Source organism: Vanacampus margaritifer, chromosome 7 (genome assembly GCF_051991255.1).
Source record: "Vanacampus margaritifer isolate UIUO_Vmar chromosome 7, RoL_Vmar_1.0, whole genome shotgun sequence".
Lineage (NCBI taxonomy): Eukaryota > Metazoa > Chordata > Actinopteri > Syngnathiformes > Syngnathidae > Vanacampus > Vanacampus margaritifer.
The window spans coordinates 12,257,488-12,282,578 of record NC_135438.1 but is presented as its reverse complement, the minus strand read 5'-3'; the positions used below and the strand labels follow the sequence as shown (position 1 = coordinate 12,282,578).

The following is a 25,091-nucleotide window of genomic DNA, read 5'->3' as shown; positions in this document are numbered from 1 at the left end:
ATTTTTTCACAGTCTATACTATAGGTCAATCCATACGTGTGCGTGCTGTTTTTTATTGACAAATCTAAAGAGTTGAAAATGATAAACTGTCATTGACAATGCAGTGTTAATGGCTGAACAAACGTGGGTTTTTTGGTCTCCTGGAAAGTATATTTTTGGACGTACAAGGATTTCACTCTTTATGACCTCCCTCACTTAGTTGAACCCAACTGAAGCTCTTGTTTTTCAAGGTCAGAATGTTCGAAAATGAAAACATTTTGGTATGATATACTGTATTGCGTATATAATTTCTGTACACACACACTATATGAATACACTATGAATGTATGTATAACACTATATACCCTTGTGTAATGATCAGTTTTTGAAGATAAGTTTAACTTAGTGAAATGAAGCACATACTGTATGTTGCTTAGTCATTAGCAAAGGGTGGAATGTATCAGATAAGATACTCCTATTGGATATACAGGATTGTTGCTCATGCACAGCATTCATCTTTTGGTCTGCAGCCTAGTTTTAAGAGGGAAATGTATTTTGTGTAATCATAATTATACAGTGGATAATAATCTTACATAATTTTAATTGAAAATGTTTCACATATTTCATAATTAAATGTACCCTCGTTTGGACAAAATGCCTCACAGGCTATGACGGTAATTTCACTTAATTTCTTAGTAATATTATTTTGCAGTCCAAGACAGGTCATGATGAGTGAGTCTTGTTAAAAAGTTTACTCAGGAAAAAGTACCTGTAAGCCTGTATTGTCATCATGTGATGACTTGAGAAGTTCTAGTTATTTTCTTGTAATTTTATTAACATTAACGGTATGTTCCGCTTCAAAAAAAAAAAAATTTAACATCTCAATGAAGAATCTCCAGTGTTGACAATATTGCTACAATTAATGTTTTTGTCTCAAATTGTAACCATTTTAACAATGGCAAACACAGGATGTCTACAAAAACACTCATTTTAAACACACGCAAATGTGGTTACTGGTTATGCTTCAAACATCAATGCAATAGTCCAGCTCTGTCCTCTTTGCTTTATATCAGCAGCGATCATGGGGAGGCCTACTGCTTCAGAGTTAACATTTTAAGATAACCCGGGGATGCAGTAAGTGTGGGTACATACGCCTTGAGGATGCAGTAAGTGTGGGTACATACGCCTTGATCTTACAGACATCACAACTATAAGCGCCAGTATTTGCAGAACACATACATGATTGATTGCCTTGTGCAGCATGGCCCACCAGGCACTGTGAAATCGCCTCACATTTAAGTGCATGGCATTGCACCTTATGTTGCTGAAATAGGAAGTCACCATTCACCAGACTCATGACCATGAGGAGGATATTGTGGAAGCAAAGCATCAGATTGATTTGTATCTCCAGGTAACTGAACAGTTAGTCCTCAAAAGGAAAGGCCGTAGGTGTTGAAGGCCTTCAGGCCATACTTCTGTTTATAGCAATATGCCCTATATGTAATATACTTTTTTTTTAACATCTGTCAAAATGCTCTTGTGCACAACACTGAACCCTAAATTGCTTCCAAGTTGGTATTGTGAATGATAAAACTGTTCACAATTGCCCATGGTTAAATTTTTAAATGATAACGCCGGCAACATTTCCATGTTTTTTGTTTAAAATAAATGTTGAGGGTGAATTTATCAATAAAATTATAGATTGCTACAATGTTTTGCTATGCTTTGTTATCCCTTTATTGTTCCGTGAGGGGAAATTGGAAAAGATGCAATGCACACAATGACAATATCAGCAGTAAGAATACCAAATACCTAAAGCTACCCAATTAAAATTATGCTCAACGGATAATAGAACAATCCACAATAGAGCTAAAAACAAGTCCAGAAATACCACCTCACCCAGAGCTAGCCGAATGGAAGGGAGATTTTGTTTTTATTTACAAAATTTAAAGACGTAATCCGGCGGCACAAAGATGCTGTATACCCCAACCCCCCATAAACTCCATCGAGTAAAAAAAAACAAAAAAACTCTTCAAGTGCACAGTAGATGATACAAAGACTGCAACGCGCATGCGCAATGACAAACCGGAAACTGCGTCTCCCTAGGTTACCGTCAACAAAATGGCATTTCCACGGTAGCCTTTGGACGTTCACAACATTAGCCATCCATCCGTTACATTGGAATGAATCAAACAGCTATTTGATATTTGTAGGAACGACTATACGTACAGTGATATCTGTAAATCATGTCAGTCATGTAAATGAGCAACTCTGCGGACTCTCTGGTCTGGTGACTTGTTGCTACTAGCAAAAAGTAGCGAGCATGCTAAGTCTTAGCCAATAAGCCTGTTTATAGTTTCAGACATGACAAATCAAACATTCGACATTCTTGCTTACTCGCAAAGTCCCAAAACAACAAAAAGAACAACGTTCCAGGTAAAAGCCGCTGCATTATTATTGATGGTTAGTTACTTCGTTTGGAAAATGGACTCGGGCGACTTAACCTATTCGTTGTTTCTTTGCAGGATGAACTTGAAGCTGCGCTCACCGTCAGAGCTAGAAAATCAACAACACTTCTATATTCCGAAAATGTGTATGAAGATAGCGATGGTAAGACGAATTGCACAACTGTTAACACATTTCATTTTCGACGTTTGATTAATTAAATTGTAAGATGTTATTTGCAGCTTCCCTTGTGTCTGGCGTCTTTTCGCCAAAAAAAGCCTAATGAAAGCATGCCCCAACCCTGTCTAAACAGGCCCCTAAACATACTGTATTCTATTATTGCATGTGTCTTTATTGCATTGTAAAAAACGTAATACATTCCCATTTCCCAAACTATTTGCGCTCTTGGGCATCAGCAATACACTAGCTATAGAGTATTGTTTTTGGTATGCTTGCTATGCTTAAAGCGTAAATTGGTATTAAATACATTTGTAATTTTCTGTATGCCACAGATTTTTTGGACAACCTCCTTAAATCAAGAAAAAACAGGTCTGACGCATTCAAAGCCAGCAAGAATAAAAGCAGAATCAACGACTTTGACTTCTCTGATGACGATGAAAAACAAGAGACAAAAAAAAGGACTTCTTTCTTGAAATCCCTGAAACGAATTTCTGTGGATGAAGATACGATTGCACCGCAGCGTGAAAACGATACTACAAACAGTTGTCAGTTATCAAGTGAAGACGACAAACAGTATAATAATGATGCTGTAAAGGTGGCCAGCCGTTGTCCCACAAAAGACAAATCCATTAAATCCCTGTTATCCCCGTCACACGATGCTCCTCTGGACTTTCCCTTACCTTTCCACAGCAGTATCTCTCCAGCGCCCATTCGGCCTGAAAGTAGGGCAGAGAGTGGAGACACAGGTTGTGAAAATCGCTTCGGGGCTTCATTAGACACTGACCTTAAATGTGTGATGACCTCTGGTCTGTTTACACCATTCTAAAACAAATACTTTACATTCAAACACACAAATGCTCACCTGTTCCGTTCTGCATGTATATATGTAGGTATTGAAAAGGAGACTCCCAAACCCAAACCTAGACAAAGAACTATGGGATTGAACATTCACGTGACAGAGACAACAGAAACTTCACCTTCAGCTCCCCTTGCCACCAATATCTGCAACGTCACTGACATCTCAGCTCCTGAAAGGATCCTGACAAGGAGCAGCAGTCCCCACGTGCGTTGTTTTATGTTTCACATTTGCATATTGCACACTGTTGTTATTTATCTTCTATCTATCATCTTACCTACCCTTGGAACCACAAAGTAGTGCAGTTCTGTATCGCTGAAAATTGCTGATAATCGATGAATAAGAATCAATTAATGGCCCTTTATTTTTCACAAAAGATATCAAATGCTCATTAATAAACATTGGTAAATTAGTACCTTAACAGAGAAACAAAGTAGTCCAATGTTATGCCAGGCGAGTATGATCACAACATGTTATCAAGTATATGTGTCAAAAATATCTATTTGTCACGTGTGCTGTTGTTAGTTGACAGACGAATGCTGTGCGGATTCACCTGATTCAAGTGAGCAGTCAAACATCACATTTTAAATTGATTCTGTATCAAGCAGCATTTTCTAATTTGTATTTCTATTGTTTTTAGATGGCCTCACGTTAGGCGACACCAAAGATTTACAGAGGATATATTCCAAATCTTTGAAAGAGTCCATTGTAAGATGTTATGTCATGATGTGCCTTTTCTGTGGATCCTTCGTGATATTTTCTGTTTAATTTTATAAGGTTATTCTTCTTTTTTTCAGCAAGAGCCGGAAAAACACTCCGTCGCTGAAGTCACTCAAGTTCAAAACAAATCTGATATCAGGTCAGTAATATTATCCAACTTACTTTATATTTGTGAAAAAGCTTTGTGACTTAAGCGTCCTTCTTTCATTTCATATCATTCAGGGCATCCAGTTCTCAGTCTCAGAGACCCAACACTAAGAAGGTAGAATCAAGGTATCTGGGAACTCTCAAAATTCTGGATTGTAAAGTTTCCCAAGATTGTCAACCACAAGCTGCCGATTCTCTCAGGGCCACTGTTTACCAGGTCAGTAGGACAATGCCATATATCTTGTCTTCATCCACACACACAAAAAAACTACTGAGTGCACAGTGTTTTTGTGTTCGTTTCAGAAGAAGGCATTTGAATATTTGATGTCAATCAGTACAAATCTTATTTGTGTTCCTCCAAGGAATGGCTCAAAAAGAAAAAGGAAAAGTCTTCTGAGAACTTACACAAAGAGAAGATTCTGCAAGAAGAAAAGAAAAAGGTGAGCAGCTGAGAAGATAAGAACCTCTCAGCACAGTGGACATCTCTGCCAGACTACGGTAAAACAAAATCGTGGTAAATGTTTTCATTTTATGCACATGGCTGACTTTGTCCCCCAAACCAAACAGAGAGAAGAAGAAAAAAAGAAAGACGCCGCCGCGTCATATGAGGCTTGGAAAGAAAAGAAAGATGTGATGCTCAAAGCAAAATCAAAGGAAGACAAGCATAGAATGAGGAAAGAGCAAAGAGTGGTGGAGGAGGTAGAGGAAAAAAAGATAGCGGCTGAAAAGGTACAATCGTCATGCGTTCATCTGAAAAGTACATTGGGAAACCCCTCGTAGGAGGATACAAATGAGCTCCACTACAATGGATATGAAAAAGAAACATCTAAAATCCTTCAATGTGATTGAAATTTGGGGAGTATCTCAATTTTAAGGGAATCAAAACTATTTGGACATATTGACATTTGTTATTATAAACCACTTTTAATATTGACCTAAAAATCTTTCTCTTTTTCTTGCAAAGCATCTGGTAACTGAAAACAAAAGTGAAGGTAGCAAACAAGCTTAAGCTCCAAACTTCGCACAGTTAATAATTGCAAATAATTTTCACCCATACGACCAATTATGTTTATATTTCGAAATTGAGCAGGGAAAAAAAGCTACTAAAGAGGGTCTTCTGCCCAGATTTAGTCATAACTGTTTTAATTGGCTTATTTCCTCAGTAGAACTTTTATCTGTGGATGTGTCTTTGTGAGTGCTGTCGCAATTTCTGCTCGTGCCGGCATGTCTTGGGGGGGGGGGGGGGGTTTGCCTCTATTTTCACAACAATAGACCATTTGTCTGTGGTTGAAGTCAATGTGTTAGTATGATTTCTTATCTCTGCCGGCTGTCGTCTTGTCTGTAGGGCCTCCTCTATTTCCACAACAATATACAATTTGACTGTGTTTGAAGTCAATGTGTATTGAATGTTGTCTTTAAAAGTCTTATCTCATGTCTGGTGAACTCCGGGTGGGCTGGGAGATTGGGTGTTTTGTGGTACCGCCCTTCAAGATAGTATAAGAATGTTGTAAGTCCTCTGAAGTCTTCACACTTGTGAGAGGCTGCAGCCATTTTCTAGAACTCACTTGTGCCCGGAATATTCTGTAGAAATAAAAGCTTCGAAGTGACTGTTCATCGATCTCCAGCCTGCATTCGGATAACCAACATTCTCACTACGCGAAAGAAAACGAACATGCGGAAAAAAACTATCCTTTTCTTCAACACTACCCAAAGTACTCTGTATCTAATTGTAACGAATGTCATGGCAGGTGTTTTATCAATGGAAGCATAGGAATGATGAATTACTCAGAGAAAAGTATCGACAACAAAGAGAGACTGAGAGGAAACTTGCACTGAAGAAGCAGGAGGAGGAGGAAGAAAGAAAGAGAGACAGCAAATCAGCTTTTTCAAACTGGTAAGTTCAAAGCATTTCCTTTGTGGAATATCTCTCTGTAAGGAAATATAAAGGGCGGCTTGCCAAAAAGCCATCGTTGGCAGAGGATACAGCATTGAGGAGACACATAGAAGCAAGTCCAGGGTATACGAATAATGCTTTGATGCTTTAAAGCAAAAAGAGGCAAAGGTAGGGGGAAAAGCAGCTAAAAATGTAAGGAGAGTAGTTTAGGATTTTACCAGATTTTTGGGAGGTCAAAAAATCTGGTAAAATCCTAAATATTTTGGGTGGGTTCCAGGGTCCCACCCGAAAATATCAGTCCCTGCACTGAACAGGAGCAATCTGTCATAAGATGATCATTTTAAAAGCAGTTACTTGGGAATCATTCATGTGATATTTTCACCATTTAGACCCTTGACACAGATCAGAAAATGGAGGAAACCATTTTTGCTTGTAAATATGAATCATCTTTACGTGTTATAAAGAGAAAAGTTACTAGTTTAGTTGAAAACAGTTCATTTGTATATTTAGAAAAGCTCTACATTTATATAAAACAAATTTATTAGCAGCAAATGTCATTTTTAGTGTATGCAGCGGGGCCACAAATGCTTCAATGTACCTGTGGATAAATTATAGTGGATCTTGGTGGTAAATACGTGTTGCTATCTATCTATCTATCTATCTATCTATCTATCTATCTATGCCCCCCCCCTCTTTCTCTCTCCCTCCCTTCTATAATGTGTGAAAGTGTCAACTCAACATCATTATCTGTCAACCATTTAATCATTTTCGCAGGTGCGAGAAGAAGACAGATGCCCTATACAAAAAAGTGTCATCAGAACGCCAGGAGAACAAGAATAAAGCGCAGGAGGATCAATATATCCAAGAGGAAAAGGATAAAATGGCTATAGAGATGTTTGAACAGTGGCTGGTCAGTACAGTTTCTTACCTGTATAAAATCAACTCGTTGACATCTCACGTTATAGCAGAACTATATATGACTGTTAGGGAGCACTTTACAGTATTGATTTTCTTGTTAAAAACAGGCAAAGAAGGATACACAACAAAAGCGACAGAGAGAGGAAAGGCAAATCCAAGTGATACTGCGAGACAGTCCGCCCCCACCATGGAGCCCTCCCAATAAAACCATTCAATTTCGAAAATAATATTTAAAATCGGGAATGTCCGCAAATTGTTGAATTGCGTTGTTGAATTTCATGCATATTGCTTGGGATCAATGCATTGTGACTGGTGACCAGTCAAGAGTGTAGCTCATATAGGCTTCCGCCATCATAAACAAATAAATGGAAACATGTGGATGATTTGATTTGAAAATTTAAACTGGAAGGAAAGTGTTTCGTTTTATTAATGATTTTCATGTTAATATAGAATAGAAAGTATGAGATTACAGACATTGATTAGAGTAGTATTTTATAAATACTTAGGGCTGTTTTTTGTGTGTTTTAGATAAGTAAGAAAAGTGTTGGTTGGTTTTGGATTTAGTTATTTTGTTATCTCATGTTTTATTGTCTTTACCAAAATGTAAGAAATATTTCCCAAAAATGAAATGTCTCAGTTTCGGACAACAGGGTATTGATTGATATGACAGATTTTTGTTTTTCTGAACAAGCAATTATAGTTTTTGTGCAAATGCTAATTGCTGAACTACCCACTCTTGTTTGTGGGATGATGCATGTTTACAACTGAGATGCTAAAAAATATATATTTTACATATTATATCTCCAAAGTTGTGTGTTCTCTGTTCAATCATAGGGACTGAACTGATTTTTTTTATTGAGTTGTACAGGCTCAAGGTCACAATAAAACTTAAAAAACAACCAAAAAATTATCTTGGTCTCTGTTTTTTTTTTGTATCCCCAAAAAACAGACATCTGGTAGAATGTTTTATATCCACTGTAAAGTCATAAAGGCATCTCATCAGTCTCCTAACCTCAACTCAAACGAAAAGCTGTTGAGGGAGATGAAGTTTCAAGTTTCCAAGCGGAAGGCAAGAAATTCTGTGAGGGGAAGTTGGTCCAAATCCCTCCTAACTGAGCTGTGTGTGAATCTAGTGCAGTGATTTGCAAATTATTTTTGTTACACCTTCCCCCAGGAAGAAGAAATTAATTCGCCCCGGACACCCCTCCCCCAAACTCTCCGCCTGACTTATAATAATATAATAATTTGTCAATGAAATTTCTGTTTTGTAATTGTACAGCTCTGCAGAGGAGCCAATATGCCTTGCACACTCTTTACAATGAGAGAGCCACTGCCACCTACTGTAGCGGATGTGCATTTGCACTTTATGGCAACATCTGCCTTTCACACAAAAAAAGTTCCCTGGGGCCACACACGTGCCCTCTCACATCACGCTGCGTTTCTGCTGTGCTTGCCATCTAGCTTCTCTATTAACTTATGTTTTGCTTGAGGATCAAATACCGGTACTTAATTCAATACAATAATAATAAAACATTTAATAATTTTCACAGTCTTACTGTTTTACGCATTAATCACTGATTTTCTGACTATAACAATCTATATAAAATTGGCAATCCATTCTATATTGCTTATCCTCCTCTGGCTGGGCGAGAGGTGTGGTAGCTCCACCTTGGACTGGTTGACAATATATTTTTTTTAAAGCAAATTTACAAAATTAGTTGAAGAATGATCAGTTATTACCCCTGCTGTATGCAGAATACAATCAGAGCAACTGATTGGATACTTTGGTGTCATATTATTTCAGGGATGTGATGAAATAGGGAGACTATGTCACACAGTGAATATTTTAGTCCAAATTTGTTACACAAGAAATCTCAACTTCAAAAAAACACAGGGCAAGGCTATAGACTCACAGTCAGAGAACATTTCAACACAATGGGCGAGGCAAAATAAGCCAAACGTCATCTTGGTAGTAAAGTGATGGCGGAAAGGAAGTCGGGGTGTTTAAATGCACTTGGGAGGGGAGCACAATTAGAAACATGTGTTAGACATTAGTGATAGAGCTGTAAACAAGGAGACGGGAAGCAGACGTGGGTGACTCACAAAAAAAACTAAACAGCACACGCTTCTTAAACTGACCAAAAAGAGAACACGATTACACATTTATTATTTTTTTAATACAGTCTGATTCGTATACACAGACTATGCTTTTACGCTGAAAATCTACAAACAGGAAGCCTGCCTGTACTTTTACGCTGAAAATCTACAAACAGGAAGCCTGCCTGCTTGCGTACGTCAGTGCACGTCACATGGAATCGTACTACACTACAGAGCCGCTTCTAATCAGTGGAAGGATTGAAGCGGTCAACTTGTTCAAGAACCCATTGGGAGGTAAGCTTACTAGTTGAATTACGCAACGTATCACTTTTTCAAATGTTTTTTTTTTTTTTTTTTTAAATGAAGAGTGGTGTTCAGGTTAACAGCCGTCATCGCGTCACTCGTGTCTCCAAGACATACTGTAGAAGAGAAGCTAAAGAATTTCCCGAAGTTCGGTGTCGTGTTGGCAGAGGTAAAATATACTGGGTTCTTCAGGCAAGCTAGCCAGATTGCCATTTTAGAGTTAAAATTCATTTTATATCTATTAAGAATAATTCCGAACCGGCTCGGGTGAGGTGTTGCTAATCTGTGGTGGTTGACTAGTGGTTTGTTGCTAAGAGATTCAAAAGATCATTCAAGGTGTGTGGGAGACGTGGCTAAAGTGGAATGAAAGGCTCTTTATCTGACCTGGCGATCACGGTTCGACTGGCACTCTTGGTGGGATTTAGATGCAAGCACCAAGGAAGTCCCAAGTCTTAACATTTAAGTTTCAGACAAGTCCCAAGTTTTAAGTGAATGTGGCAAAAATCAAAAAGGTCTAATCGAATCAATACTGAATTTCAGGTAAATCCCAGTCATTACAGGTTATAAGTCAAGTCATACAAGCTTGCTCTGTCACAACATATTGGAGTGATAATAAAATGTTTTTTTTACTGATTTTAAAGATAAGTCCAGAAGGTCTTGTTCAAATGAATACTTACTTACCAGTTAGGAGAAAGGAACCCAATCCTTGATTAATTCACTGATATGATGAAAAGTGTGTCTCATTACAATTCCCTATAAATGTAATGTCATTGGACTGCTGCAAATGAAATGTTAATTTTTTTATTTGTATTTTTTGGGCAACACAGATGTTCCAAATAAAGAGGATCTGTTGCATTGGTGCTGGCTATGTGGGAGGCCCAACATGCAGTGTGATTGCCCAAATGTGTCCGGAGATCACGGTGACTGTTGTCGATGTCAACGAGTCCCGAATCAAAGCCTGGAACTCGGACACGCTTCCCATATATGAGGTGTGGTGTCAACTTTATTTCATAGTTCAGTGCAACTTCAAAAGTTGAAGATTAGACAACCCCTTCACTTATGCTAGTTGACATTAAAACTGCCTCCCTTTTTTTTTTACCCCACATATGAAACATCTAATGTTAAATCATTTATTTCAGGCTCAAACTGTGCTCAACTTATATTGACTGTGCAGCAAGCTAATATTTGAAGTCACATATCAAATATTTTAAAGTGTCATACAAGTCTAAAAAGAAATTAAACACTTTAAAGCTAAAATAGAGTAAAAATGTTCACCTTTTGAAGATGCCTTATGGTGCTTAAGTCTCGGAAATAAGCATCGTAATTTGCGAGTCAAAATTTGCATTTTGTGCCTGAATCCACCACATTGAAAAACAAAGGTGCAAACAGGCATTTATGTGCACAAAGCACGGCTTGTAACACTGATTGTCCCGGGTATTAAATAAATAAATAAATAAATAAAAGCATTAGCTGGGTTTCAAATATCAAAGGCTTTAATTTTTCTTCCTCTCCTTAAAATGCTTCAATTTGGCACCAAGTGGGGAACTCGTGAGGCAGACCTGGTTGGTCACATTAGTTCTCACAGAGACTTCTTCATCAACCCACATAATGCTAATCAGTTATCACACTTGGGCTGTTAACCGGCTTGCGACGTCGCTGGCTCAGCCCCGCACCATAACTAATTATTTGGGGCCCAAGGCAAACAAACGCTGTCCTTGTACCTCCATATATAGTAGTTCCATTCCGTTTTAAAAATGGTGAGTAATGTGATTTAGACCATTTTGTTCTGCTTTAGAAATCAGTTGCAATTATCGAACAGCTCAAGGTAGTCTATTAATATTACCTCCTAAAGATTTTGATTATTAATATTTATCATGAACTAAAAAGTATGAATTTGGGAACATTCTCACATATCCTGAGCTAGATAAAGTCCTTAAAATCATTCTTGATGAAAACACACATTTATTAAACATTTATAATTTAGGTTGCCATTTCAACTGCTTTTATACTCTCATCATGATGATAAACAGTGTCATAAACGTTAAGTTTAAGGTGCTGTGTGATATATGGTCAGTGTAATAAGTGGCCAGATTTTGAGGCCCGTGGGCTCTGAGGTTGGTTACTCCAAATTGTACCACTTGCATTGTTGGCTGATCTTAGGTAAATGTGTGCGGTATCAAGAGCACTACAGTAATCCGCTTTGTGAGGTTTTTATTATTATTAGCCATCCAGTTGCATGCACATCAACTGCAGATAAGGAGTGGCTGCACGCCAAGCTTCCTTTATTTCCTTGCCTGATTTGAAAGGTTTCAGTTTATCGTAGTAGCTGGGTGTGGTCAGGAATGTTGCGCTGGACAGAATTTTAGAGGGGCTCCAGTTGAGTAACTGTTGACACACAACCATTATTATACCAGTATTTCAACACCATTGGAGGAAAACCGTTCCAGATGGCTCATTGTTGCAGTGACCTCATCATGACGAGTGTGGGGTTGCTCAAAACGAGTTCTGCTTCTCTCCCCGCAGCCCGGCCTGAAAGATGTGGTGGAATCATGCAGAGGGAGGAACTTATTTTTCTCCACAGACATTGACTCAGCCATCAGAGACGCTGACCTTGTTTTTATCTCTGTGAGTTTTCCAGTCACGCCCATGCAAACGCGCACAATTGTCAGCCTCTTCACTTCAAACTAAAAAGAACCCCAATGTAGGTAAACACCCCCACCAAGACCTACGGCATGGGGAAGGGCCGCGCCGCAGACCTCAAGTTCATCGAAGCGTGCGCTCGCAGGATTGTGGAGGTGTCCGACGGCTACAAGATTGTCACAGAGAAGAGCACTGTTCCCGTGCGAGCCGCTGAGAGCATTCGACGGATCTTCGACGCCAACACCAAGCCCAGCCTCAACCTCCACGTGTGTAATATCGGTATTAAAAGTAGGTCTTGTGTTCTCCTTTTGTTCTCACTCACGATGCCCCTCCGTTTCAGGTGCTGTCCAATCCAGAGTTCCTTGCGGAGGGAACGGCGGTGAAGGATCTAAAGGAGCCCGACCGCGTCCTGATTGGTGGAGATGAGACGGCAGAAGGTCAAAGGGCAATCCGAGCGTTATGCGCCGTTTATGAACACTGGGTGCCAAAGGCCAGAATTATCACCACCAACACGTGGTCGTCAGAGCTGTCTAAACTGGTGCGTGTAGGGCAAATCATTATCAATATTAATAATAGCAATAGCGTTCAAGTGGGACAGCACGGTGGCTGGGTGGTAAGCAAGTCTGCTTCACAGTTGTGAGATTCGTGGGTTTGAAATTACTTTGACTCTTGATAAGAGCTGCTACTTATTTGTTGTTTTGCATCATCTTCAACTAACTTTGCGTATGCAGGCAGCCAACGCATTCCTGGCGCAGCGAATCAGCAGCATCAACAGCATCAGCGCCTTGTGCGAGGCCACCGGGGCTGACGTGGTGGAGGTCGCCAAGGCCATCGGCATGGACCAGAGAATAGGGAGCAACTTTCTCAAAGCCAGCGTGGGTAAGAGAGGCACTTTTAAAAACTTTTTTCCTTGACTTTTGATTTCAAAACAAGTTATCCATTAATTTGTTGTTCATGTGCAATAATATATTGAGGCAATTACACATTTATATGGTTTCACACATCTTAATGGCTTTCTGAGGAAAGCCATAACTATAATATGTCCAGTATGACACCAGCTCCAAAGTCTATTGCAATCTAGTCTGGCTGACTATGACATTCTTTAAAATTGAAAACAATTTTTCCAAACTGGAAGAAATAATGTGGCAAATTAGATTGTCACATGCTCAAACTGTTGTACTTTATTAATTGTACGTATTTTGTCTTTTTCCCCCCAGGTTTTGGTGGAAGCTGTTTCCAGAAGGATGTGCTCAATCTGGTGTATCTGTGTGAGGCCCTCAACCTGCCTGAGGTGGCCTCCTACTGGCAACAGGTGAGCACAGCAAAGCTTCTTATTGTGTACTCTATACATATCTCGGGAGTATATTTTCTTCTTATCCCCTCCCGCCCCCCTCAGGTGATAGATATGAATGAGTACCAAAGGCGGCGGTTTGCCTGCAGGATCATCGACTGCCTCTTCAACACGGTGACAGGCAAAAAAATTGCTCTGCTCGGCTTCTCTTTCAAAAAAGACACAGGTGACACAAGGTCGGTTCCCCACCCTCGCCCTTGTAAACATTCCTACGTTAAGCATAAACCTGGCATTGTGCGTCTGTGTGTGGACAAAACGATCTTTCAACCGCAAGGCCCATACTGTCACCTTCCTCTGATCACTTCCTGTTGTGTGTGCAACTTCAGAGAGTCCTCCAGTATTTACATCTCCAAATATCTGATGGATGAAGGAGCCAAACTATTCATCTATGACCCCAAAGTTCTTAAAGAGCAAATCATTCAGGACCTTTCTCAGCCCAGCATCTCAGAGGACAAGCCAGAAAGAGGTGGCGTGTTTGTCATGTCTCATTTTGGTGTCTGCCAAGCTGCACTGCACAATAGATTAATTGTCTCCTTTAATTGTAATTACGAGATCAACGTATCTCAGCTGATTAGTATACATGAATAACTTTGAAAACTAAATGGAAAATGCTGACTCGTAGTGCTTGACTCAGTTTCAGAGCTGGTGTCTGTGACCAGTGACCCCTACGAGGCTTGCCAGAGCGCACACGCGTTAGTCATCTGTACTGAGTGGGACATGTTTAAGGTCACCAGTCATGTTTTTTTTTTGTTTTTTTTTTACTTGCTCCCTCTAATTTAAGGAAGAAATAGTTTAGTCACCCAATTTATGTCACCACAGGAGCTGGACTATGAGAAGATCTACAAAAAGATGCTGAAGCCAGCCTTTATATTTGATGGACGCAGGGTGCTGGACCACCTCCACGCACACCTCCAGGACCTCGGTTTCCAGGTGAGAAAAATGCTGGACGCAGATACATTTGCATAATATAATGCAGTGGAACCTCTGAGGTTGAATATAGTTCATTATTCGACTATGAACTGGAAAATAATGGAAATCCGATTCCAAACTGCCGCCATCATAAAATCGTTGACGTAACTTGAATACTTGAATATTCAGCTTTCTGGTTAAGTTTCTGAAGACTGGAAGAATCACAGAAAGACAAAGAAGTGGAAATCATTGGAAATGTGTGAATTTTGTTTGAAAAAGCAAATTGTGTCAAAAGTACAGATGCATTGAATAACGGACCTTTTTCACAAAACCCGGAAGCTAAGTGGTCCTTGTGTATCTCAACTTCCGGTCCTTATATTAAGCGCTAGAAGCAAGTTGTATCGCAGAGTATATATAACACTATCTCAAACATTTGCCAAAAATCGCCTTTGCTAATGTGGAAACTAGCATTGTACAAGAAAATTCCATCACGAAAAAAGGAAGAATGAAAAAAGGGTACGCATTTTCCCACAAGAAACTCATTAAAAAGGAGGCCGTCTAAAACGCTACATCTTGCGTGTATGTTGCCGAAAGATCAGAAAACGGTCACTGTAGTGGTGTGTGCTAATCCATAGATGGCATGTAGCCCGAAGGGACCTGGGGGTTCCAGAAGGGAGTTTGAAATAAAAGCAGCTAGTGGAAGCTAGCACAAAGGCAAGCAAACACTTTTTTTTTTTTTTAACACAAGAACTTTCCAGTCACCAATATTTACCCACACATCTCTACGACTTGTTCCCAGTTCAACATCAAGATCCATGTTCTGACTAAACCCATTTTCTTTGCTATCACTGGTGGCAGCAATACAAAAAAGCATAACACTCTTGAGGAGTTCACATGCGCAATGATTGTTTCCCAAACGTTTGGATTTCCAAACGTACGCTTGTCAAAAGCGTGAGGTGCCACTGTAACTGAAACTAAATATTGAGGTCAATTTTTTCTTCTCCCCCCAATCCCTCCCACCCCCTCTTTGCAGATTGAGACCATCGGGAAAAAAGTGACTGCAACACGAATCCCCTACACTCCCGCTGCTGTATGTCCTCGCATCAGTACCAGCGAGCCTCCGGCCAAAAAAGCCAAAATCTAAAACTGCTGGCACGCAACACATTCCTCCCTCAACATTTTAATTGGACTCTGTCAAATCCAGCCTTATGATCTAACGCAAGCCAGACCAACCGTGTGATTTACGACTCCTCCATAATGGGTTGACAAGTTAATTCTTCAGTCCCAGATTTTGATTGTATTCATGCAATTTTATGGTTGAACCTTTCCAAACACGTACATGGTTTATTGAATTACACTAGTGCTTATCAAGCAAGCAGTTTTACATGGAGTCAAGCGTGTCTTGACTGTGTACTTTTTATAGTCACATTCCAAATGTTTTTAATACAATTTTATATTTTTTATAAATCATAATGCTGTATTTGTGACTGAAAGGGCAAATGCAATAAAATGTAACAAGTGAATGTGGGATAATACAAGTGTCTGAAAAAGTACAGTTTTTCTGACAGTTTTGAGGTTAAAAGGTTTTAATTAATCACACGAGATTAAGGTAAAAAGGTATTATAAATGTATACATCTGAAATAGACACAAATGATAAGATTTGAGTGCAAGCATTAGTTTATTTAGGCAGAATAAATAGTTTAGCTATCCCAAAGCAATGTCATTAAATAATCCCACCAATAGCAGACGGGACAAGCATCAAAGTGTCCCTTAAACGGATTAAAAAGAAAATGTCAAGGGCCCCTGAAAGGTGGGGACAGGATGTAATTAGAGGCCCCCGAGGTGCAAAGAGTGCAAAGAATGCAGTTGCGGTTTCTCTTGGTGGACAGTCGACACCCTGGTGCTTCTTTGGAGACCTGCTGGCTTGTCCCGTTCACCTTCTCGTCAAATCATCTCTCGAAAATATCCATTATGGATGGTCCCTGTTTTATTTCAATCAGGTGTGCATATGCTTCTCTCATAATGTTCTGTGTCGTGCGTTGTGCTGCGGCTTGAAATAACGCATTATGGCACTGGTGCAGAGTGGCTGGCCGGGTTTGTCGCTATTCATTCTGCCGTGACAGCTGCTGCTTTTTTCTTCTTGAGCAAATTCTTCAGGAAGAACTCTCCTGTCGAGAGTGGAAACAAAGTAGTTAAGTTATCTAACCCTGGAATGGGTGAACTTGCTCAAGCCAAATAGAATTTTTAAAATGGGTCAGGACCTTTGTAGATGTATAATGGTTTACATCATTTTGTTAATACTATTTTATTTATTACAATAAGGACTAGAAGTACATGTTAAAGTCATACACACCAGATCTTGATCAGTGATGCAGTCCACCTGAAAAGCTTATCAATTATACTTGTTCACAAAAAAAAAATAGCCCAAGAGAACCCATTGAGGGCATGATTCTGAATTATCTCAAGTGAAAATGACATCAAAACTTGTCCTCCATGTAATTGTATGCACTTCCAAGCCTTGTGCCTCACCTGCTTTGTAGGAGGATCGAACCAGCGGCCCACTGGCAGTGTAAACAAAGCCCATGTCATTCCCAACTTTTTCCCAGTGTGCAAACTTCTCTGGAGTGACATATTCATCCACCTAAGCCCACACACAAATTCCCTGTCGTTGACATGAATTCAAATGCGTTTTTTGGATTCTTCTGGACTGCGCTTACCTTTAGGTGGCGTTTAGTGGGTTGCATGTACTGTCCCAGTGTCAGACAATCAACTGCGGCCTCCCGCAGCTCTGCAACATCACCAAAACTCAGATCATGTCAGGCTAAATACTTGCACCTTCCCAGTGCACATACCAGTCAGTGTATTGTGAATTTGTTGGTCAGTCTCTCCTAATCCCAGCATGATGGACGTCTTGGTAAGTAGAGCAGGATTGGTCTTTTTGGCGTGCTTCAAAACGTTCAGAGATTGGTCAAAGTTGGCTCTAGGATCTCGGACATGCCTAGCATTGGAGAAAAAAAAACAACTCTAAAGGGCATATGGGCAGGCATTTTTAAAAATGAATATACAATTGATTTTAAATCTGGCACTAAAAGACAAAGAATGCTCATCCTACATGACTAAGCGTGACTTTAAAAAATAGGTTTTAAAAATGAAGAGGGATTATATGTTGTCAGATGAAAACATTAGCTAGAAAGTGCACCCCATTGTGGTACCTTTGCAGCTCACGGACCGTCTCCACGTTGTGCGCGTACACATCCAGACCCGAGAGGGCGATCTTCTCCACTGCTGCAAGGTCGCCTCGAAAATCAGGTGTTAGACATTCAACCAGGATCTGAGGGTTCCTACAAGGAGATAAACGCATGGATGCCTTCATTTAGAACACATGCTAAGATTCCATTAGTTTGGTACAATGCATTCAAATATTTATTTATTTTTTAAGTTAGCTATTTTTATTTTATTTTCTGGATATCCCATAAGAAGGCATATATCGTCTGAAATAACACATTTTCTCAAATGACTTAATTATTATTTATAATTAATGATATTCATTCAAGTGAAGATATTCTCACAATAAATGGGTAAAAAAATCTCTGCCAGTGTTCACATTTTCAAATGATCCCTTCTACAACAGTTGATGAAAATCACAATGTCTCATGCTGGTAAGCTATTTTTAGAATAGTCCTGTGGGCCACTGATGATGCTTGGGGGCCACCTAGTGCCCCCTGGTGACCTGTTCTACACAGTTCGCAAAGAGAGATAATGAAGCCTAAAACAAGTCTGTTTACCTTTCCTTCAGGTGAGAAACAGTCTTGGCAAAATGTTCCGCCCCACCATCGGCAATATCTACCCAAAAAAAGAAGCAGATCTGAATACTGAAGAGACAATTGAAGTATTCCAATTCCAATGAGCTGAGGTTGTACTGTACTCCATTTGTGCAGTTCCAGCACCCTCTGATGGTTAGTTTATTAGTATTAGTTTAATTTCAATTGGGCATGTTTTGGTCCCCTATGTTTAAGACCCACGCTAATGGCCAGACGAAGGGGAACATAACACATTTGAGTTCCTTCACAAAAATAGATTCACAATGCGTGCATGCATTAGCAAGTGTGCCTCAATTTTAAGTGTTATTAGTGATTTTAGGTCATTTATGTACATTGAGGTTAATCTTACCTGTACAATTTGAACTATATAATTATAACCTTAGCTAAATACCATTGTATAGACAACATGCATGCAATTGCCATGTTTAATTGCCTTTATATTTTTTGTTCTACATTAAGATGCCTACCATGAAGCCTTCAAGTTGATCAACCTAGCAATGGGAAGGCAATCAAGCCGCAAAAATCCTAAAATTCCGGACCTTGTTTTTGGTGCGGCACTAGGAGTGTTTTTGCTTCTGCGTGTTTATTTCCACCGGTCACTAACGTCGGCAGTAATTTTCTCTTGTAGTTATGTGTATAATGTTTATATAAGAAAAAAAGTTCCTTTTTTAATTTAGTATGTGCTGTTTAATTATATACTAGTACACTCGAGTCAATAGTCAAAATTTTACAGTATAAAGGCAGGTATGTTAGCTAAGTCAGTTGTTTTTAGTGACACAATATAACACTAATTGTTTCAACAAAACATCATTCATCAAATTGGAAAACGGCAACAATTTTATTCCTGTTGCATTTAATACAATTAATTTCTTAATTACGTTGTGGAACGTATGGTGTCCAAAAATATGAGGAAACTCGATAACATGTTTTGCCATTCACGTCTTCTTGGACCACTTGTAGTGTTCAGGAATTTAGAATCCCTACTTACCATCTCTGTCCACAGATGTGAGCACCACATAGTCTAGCCCCCATGCTGCGATAGCCTTAGCGGTGTTGTAGGGCTCTTCAGGGTCCAGAGGCGGCGGCAGACGAGCAGTCTTCACGGAACAAAAGCGACATCCGCGGGTGCAGGTGTCTCCCATCAGCTAGCCATGAGAAGAAATGACAAAATATTACATAACAGATCAAAATGCTCCAGAAAATGCAAACATTTTATCTGACCATGATGGTGGCAGTAGCTGTAGAGTACTCTCCTCCTCCCCAGCATTCGCCAATGTTAGGACACCTGGCTTCCTCACATACCTGATGGAACACACCGATTCATGCTTTGAACTCACAGGTACGTGACAGCTTCACGTAAAAACAAAAAGTGCTGTTCTTGCTCAACAAGTTTCCAAGTTAAACACAGTTACACTTTGTTTAGCTTACGGTGTGAAGATTGAGGTCTCTCAAAGAGTTTTTCACCCTGTTGTAGTTCTTCCCAATAGGGATTTCTGTCTTCAGCCAAGGAGGCAGCCGAAGCCTGCAAAAGAGTGACTTTTATAGCGCTGAGACAAGAATTTACATTCTTGGGTGTTCTATAACTACACCTAATATCACCACAATCTGTCAGTGGGTATTCCACTCTGGAGGATTGCACGCTGCAAAAACTAAGACAACGGAAGGCAAAATGTTCTTGGACCCTCATCATCCTGGTCACCACTAAGCCCCCCACCTCCAACCCCAGCATAGATGGGCACAGAAAAAAACATGTATTTTTTGTTGTTGTTGTGTTGTAATTGTGGCAGGCACACATAAAACTCACCGCTCGCCCTTCTGCCTCTTCAAGTTGCCTCTGAACTCTGCCCAGTTGTCTTTCTCGGACAGTTCCCCTGAAATAAAGTCCTGCAGCGTGGGGCCGTCATTGTCGCTTAGTAGCTCTTTGCTCCTGTCAGCCGGACTCGAAGAGGACTTGGCCGCAGATAATATGCTGCTCGTGTAGCCCTATAGAAGATAGAGAAATCGATTGCTCACGTCTTAAACCAGGTCTTTACACGATACACATTGCGCACTGTCGAGACGATCACTGCAATCAATCATTTATGTAAACTTTGCCGTCACTACTCGGACCGTTATGAAAACAGGTCAGAAACCACGCTTACACCGAACAATCGAAGGCACAAACAACAAAGATGTTTCCAAAAACAATTAATTTCAGTGTTGGAATGAAATACTGACGTGCGAGATACTTGTCGCTCCCAGCAATAGGCGATTAGCGGTGAAACGGCCGACTACAACACGGCTTTGCTTGAGTAACGCCATGACATTGGCTAGCAAGTTTCAGGTCCACCTAGCTATAGATCGAACAACGCACATCGACGAGCGATTGTTCTGGTCTTGTGTTGCGTTCAAGTAACGGCGCCAGAGGAGGAGCAGAAATACTTACAGTTTAGTCGTCGCATTCCCCCCTTTACGCTCTACATCGATGTTCATAGCAAAACAGAATTATCTTCCTTTTTTGAATTACTTCAACAATTTAGTGTAGTGTGCTGCTTTTTCACCCAGATATGACCATCACTCCGATTACTCACTACCACTAGAGTAATAACTATAACCAACATAATTAACGTCGTTATAGAAATCAACGAATGCAAAAAAAAAAACCTCATAAAAAGATTTTTCCTGTCGTTTTTAGTCCGCTGTCTTGGACATTTTTGCGGGAAAATAGGAGTTCCGTCCGTTGAGCTCCATTGCTAGCGTCTGATGACGTCGTTTACGTACGCTACAACAGCGTGGTGACGTCGTTTCTCTCTCTTTTCCTCTGCTACCAGCGAGGTGAGGTTGACAGAAAATGACTGTCATCCGACTTAATCAAAGTCAATCCGTCTAAATTTCACGTTAGGTTTTGTTCTAACATGTTGGTTTTTACGCAACTATTATTGTTTTTTATTTGGAAAGCGTTATTTTGTGTCGATGCCATGTCTGGGGGGGAATATATTGGGTTGTTTGATACGTGATTGGGCTGGCCGGTTTAGGCCGACAGTGCCGAACACCACAGTGAGCGAATTCACTTTGGGTTGAAAACATTGCCGCTGTCGATACGTAACAAAGGATGCGATATATTTATTAATTATAAAGATGCTCGAATTTGAGTTGTTCAGTAGGGAGTCTTATAGCTCCTGCTTCGTGTTAGCTTAATGCTACCTTAGCCGCTGTGTGGCTGCTGCTCTCCTCGCCAGTTTTCAAAATGAGTCAGAAATCGGTGCTAGCGTTTTCAAATGTAGTCGTGTTTAGGTGTAATGTAAAGTGATTATTTGTCATTCAAATTACAGAATGAAGACCATTCTCAGCAGCCAGTCAGTCGACATTCCCGACAATGGTAAGAATGAAACCGCTCTTCTGTTGGCGTCTCTTGTTGGCTTGTGCTGACTTTGTTTGCATCTTGTTGCAGTCGAGGTGAAGCTGAAGGGGCGGACAGTGACTGTCAAGGGTCCCCGTGGCAAACTCATCAGGGAGTTCAATCACATAAACCTGGAGTTGCGTCTGCTAGGCAAGAAAAATAAGAAGGTAGGGAAGACCGAGGCCCATTAGATTAGTCTGTCGAGAAAATAATGAAATTTCAGAATGAACTTAAAATGTACAACAAACTTTCAAATTGAACTTAATTTGGCCTTCCAACTTTAAAATGCACATATTAAACTTTTTAACGTTTCAGCTACCTTGCACAACTTTGTGTTCTCAATTGAGGAGCTGAATGGCAACATTTAAGACATGCACTCAAAAGATGTATGTAAAATACACAAAATTAATCTCCAAACGATACAGCCATGATGGGAAAATTGAAACATCTTAAGAATCCATCTTTTTCCCCCACCGGGTCTTTTTCAAAACATAATGAAAATGTTACAGGTGGCATATATTGAAGTGACTTTTCTGTTCTGTTCTGTTGTTGCAATGCAGAATTCAAGCTTAGGGGGCGCCAAAAGTTGGATACTAAAATGTTAGATTTCTACATTATTGATGTTTTTTTTAATACTGCCAGTGATTTCTATTCAGTAAAACTGTGCTTTCCACTTATGTTTTGTGATGTTTCTATTTTTTTGGGGAGAACGGTTAATATCAAGAAGTTACATTTTGTCCATACCGTTCAGCCCTTGAACCGGTGCTCCGTTTATGTATTATGCAGCCAGTAATGTTTTACAACTTTTAAAAATACACATGTATGCCAGTTTGTTGCTAACCATATTTTCTAATTAGTTAACACTTCTAAACAAGCCTTCAGTTCACCAAGTAAATTCAGTTGAGACCTGCAAGAGTGGCCCGTATTGAATTTTGCTTAAAGCTTAGAAGTTCCTCTGTCTGTAACCAACAAATGAGTTTCTAACATGAAGCTGATCATTTTGCTCAACTACTGTATTTCAGCTGCGTGTAGAAAAATGGTGGGGGAACCGAAAGGAGCTGGCAACAGTTCGCACCATCTGCAGTCATGTCCAGAACATGATCAAGGGAGTCACTTTGGTGAGATTATCACTCGACTTCTCCAATTCCTGAGGAATGACTGCAGAATTAAATCTTCATACTTCACTACTATATCCTGACCTTTCACCACCTCTGTACAAGTCTGTAATAGTGATACTCCAAGCAGTCAAAACAATTTACCTTCTTGCGTTAGTCTACTCATCTATCATTGGCAATGTTTCGTTTCACTGCTTCTTCCGCCATAATTCATGTCTCTACCGTCCTGTGTCATTACAGGGTTTCCGTTACAAAATGCGTTCGGTGTATGCCCATTTCCCCATCAACGTTGTCATGCAAGAGAATGGCACCATGGTGGAGATCAGGAATTTCCTCGGCGAGAAGTACATCCGCCGTGTCAGAATGAGGGCAGGTATGTGGTGAATGATGAGGTTTCATTTGTTGAGTGTTCTTTGGATATTTGCGTTCAATGTTTGTGCACTTTTCTGTGCAGATATAAATGTGGGTCGTTGATAGTGGACCATTTACGAAGACTTTCTAGAATTCTAATTAACATTCCAACAGTTGGCAGCATTTTATAGCGCCATCAAACGCCTGATATTGGGAAATCCAAATTTGGATTGTGTCCTATGCGGGTTTTGTTGTTAAATGAAGCCTATTATATTAACAAAAAATGAAGCCGACCTAAAGTAAAAGTTGCTCTGTTATGCTCCTCCCAGGTGTGATGTGCACAGTCTCAGCAGCCCAGAAAGACGAGCTGGTGCTGGAAGGCAACGATATTGAGCTGGTATCAAATTCAGGTATGATGTAACAGTCCATGTGTACGCACATAATTAATCGATCTGATTGCGAGCAAATGCAAGAGATTTCTAAAACAAATCTAAACAATTATTTAGTAGTACACACTGCCATTACTTTTAAGTGAAGATGCTGACCTGTTTCTATTCATGTGAAGTAAAAGGGAAAAAAAATATTTTAAAGAATTTTCACCATGGAATCTTTCAGATATTTTGCCTTTTGACCTATTTTAAAACGGCTTTTTTTTTTACTCTTAACTGGTATTTTTGACTTATCTGCAAATCAGCTAAAGTTGAATATTTCACAAGCATGCTAATTAAACATTGTCCAGCGTGGTGTTCTATTCTGCTCCTGATCCGAAATAAAGAAATATTGGAAGTTGCCTAGAAAGTTGCTTAACCTAGCCCATATCTGCCTCTACTGTTTCTGCAATGTTTTCCCTTCTGATTTTTCACTGACAATTCTTCCTTTTCCAGCTGCTCTCATCCAACAGGCCACCACAGTCAAAAATAAGGATATCAGGAAGTTCTTGGATGGCATTTACGTGTCTGAGAAGGGAACCGTTTTGGAATCGGATAAGTAAAATCTGAATCTGCACCCAAGGTCAGAAAATAGGAGATTTTCTATGCTTTTCATGAAACAACGTGGACATTGGTTTGTAAAACTTGTGAAATTTCAACAGTGGCCCCGATGAACCAACATGTCACCCTGATTAAGACTCCAGAAACTGCCTTATGGCATCCATCAAAGAGTTCTGTTATGACCAATAAAGTTGGATTATTGTTTCCATCACCTTGGTTTTGTTTTTCTTCCAAATTTTTTAAACTCAATGCAACTTAATCAAGTGCAGGCTTGTTATCTTTTTGCTTTTAGTCCAGGACAGAACAGAAAAGCAAAGTTTGCAATTTTCTAAATGTTTTATTCCCCCCATATTTGTCTAAATTCTCAGTGTGACCTGGTGGTAGTACACATAAGTAAAATGATCTGTCACCACATTTTCTCACATAGTTCTACTTTTTTTTTTTTTTCAAGTACAATCAGAAAGGTGATAAAGTTACCTGTTGTGCAAAAACAATGCAGATTCTACATCTAATAAGACTTGCTATGGACAATATTTCTTGGCACGTCTTTACAAATAAACACCATGGACATGTTTTATTTACCTTAGCTTTGTTGTTGGTTAGTCTGCGCTTTGATTGGCTACACATTTAGTTCACAGGATTCCGTTCGTTAACTGTAGATTTGTTGACTCTGCACGCAAGATTTGTGATTGTAAATATTTTCTCAAGCCTAAGGAACGTTTTACAGGACACTCTTCCGTTTGATGTCCTTGGTTGGGAAGGAAAAAAAACAGCCCTATTATCTATTTTTCACCAGTGCAACAACTAAATTTGCAGATTGATTTTTTTTTTTTATACTTGTAAATTTGTTGCTGATAAACATGTTACACACTTCATCCCATTTATTAGAAACTGTGAAAATGAGTTTGATGACTATTTACTTTGCAAGTCAATTTACCGTGTGTACCCCAAAATCTTCCATCCCTGTTCCAAATATTTCCCGATAGCCAGATTGCC

The 25,091-nt window shown here is 39.7% G+C and overlaps 4 protein-coding genes across 6 annotated transcripts; 3 read left to right on the top strand and 1 right to left on the bottom strand.

Moving 5' to 3' along the window:
- Window positions 1-64: 64 nt before the first annotated feature.
- On the top strand, window positions 65-8,040 carry map9 (microtubule-associated protein 9). The gene is made up of 13 exons (XM_077570962.1): window positions 65-2,415; window positions 2,505-2,589; window positions 2,937-3,410; window positions 3,495-3,667; window positions 3,986-4,022; window positions 4,101-4,168; window positions 4,258-4,319; window positions 4,403-4,544; window positions 4,690-4,767; window positions 4,895-5,056; window positions 6,076-6,221; window positions 6,996-7,131; window positions 7,247-8,040. Exons 1-13 carry the CDS (start codon window positions 2,344-2,346, stop codon window positions 7,364-7,366), a joined length of 1,755 nt encoding a protein of 584 aa, XP_077427088.1. The 5' UTR covers window positions 65-2,343; the 3' UTR covers window positions 7,367-8,040.
- A 1,392-nt stretch (window positions 8,041-9,432) lies between these two features.
- On the top strand, window positions 9,433-15,977 carry ugdh (UDP-glucose 6-dehydrogenase). Of its 3 annotated transcripts, none has more exons than XM_077571478.1 (12): window positions 9,433-9,530; window positions 10,367-10,528; window positions 12,063-12,164; window positions 12,245-12,445; window positions 12,520-12,717; window positions 12,911-13,058; window positions 13,397-13,491; window positions 13,576-13,706; window positions 13,857-13,996; window positions 14,165-14,256; window positions 14,350-14,460; window positions 15,473-15,977. In XM_077571478.1, exons 2-12 carry the CDS (start codon window positions 10,367-10,369, stop codon window positions 15,581-15,583), a joined length of 1,491 nt encoding a protein of 496 aa, XP_077427604.1. In that variant the 5' UTR covers window positions 9,433-9,530; the 3' UTR covers window positions 15,584-15,977. The 3 variants fall into 3 exon arrangements, with proteins under 3 accessions (XP_077427604.1, XP_077427606.1, XP_077427605.1); XM_077571479.1 differs by lacking the exon at window positions 9,433-9,530 and adding an exon at window positions 9,586-9,708; XM_077571480.1 differs by lacking the exon at window positions 10,367-10,528 and having other exon boundaries at window positions 9,473-9,530.
- Window positions 15,978-16,094: 117 nt separating this feature from the next.
- On the bottom strand, window positions 16,095-20,646 carry lias (lipoic acid synthetase). The gene is made up of 11 exons (XM_077571481.1): window positions 20,479-20,646; window positions 20,066-20,244; window positions 19,690-19,783; window positions 19,483-19,563; window positions 19,250-19,406; window positions 18,226-18,283; window positions 17,653-17,781; window positions 17,293-17,438; window positions 17,158-17,228; window positions 16,970-17,081; window positions 16,095-16,608 (listed from the first exon to the last, which is right to left on the bottom strand). Exons 1-11 carry the CDS (start codon window positions 20,560-20,562, stop codon window positions 16,547-16,549), a joined length of 1,173 nt encoding a protein of 390 aa, XP_077427607.1. The 5' UTR covers window positions 20,563-20,646; the 3' UTR covers window positions 16,095-16,546.
- Window positions 20,647-20,967: 321 nt separating this feature from the next.
- Window positions 20,968-24,306, top strand: rpl9 (ribosomal protein L9). Its single transcript, XM_077571483.1, has 8 exons — window positions 20,968-21,075; window positions 21,573-21,619; window positions 21,692-21,807; window positions 22,663-22,758; window positions 22,996-23,128; window positions 23,436-23,516; window positions 23,991-24,117; window positions 24,197-24,306. Exons 2-7 carry the CDS (start codon window positions 21,574-21,576, stop codon window positions 24,095-24,097), a joined length of 579 nt encoding a protein of 192 aa, XP_077427609.1. The 5' UTR covers window positions 20,968-21,075; window position 21,573; the 3' UTR covers window positions 24,098-24,117; window positions 24,197-24,306.
- Window positions 24,307-25,091: the final 785 nt, after the last annotated feature.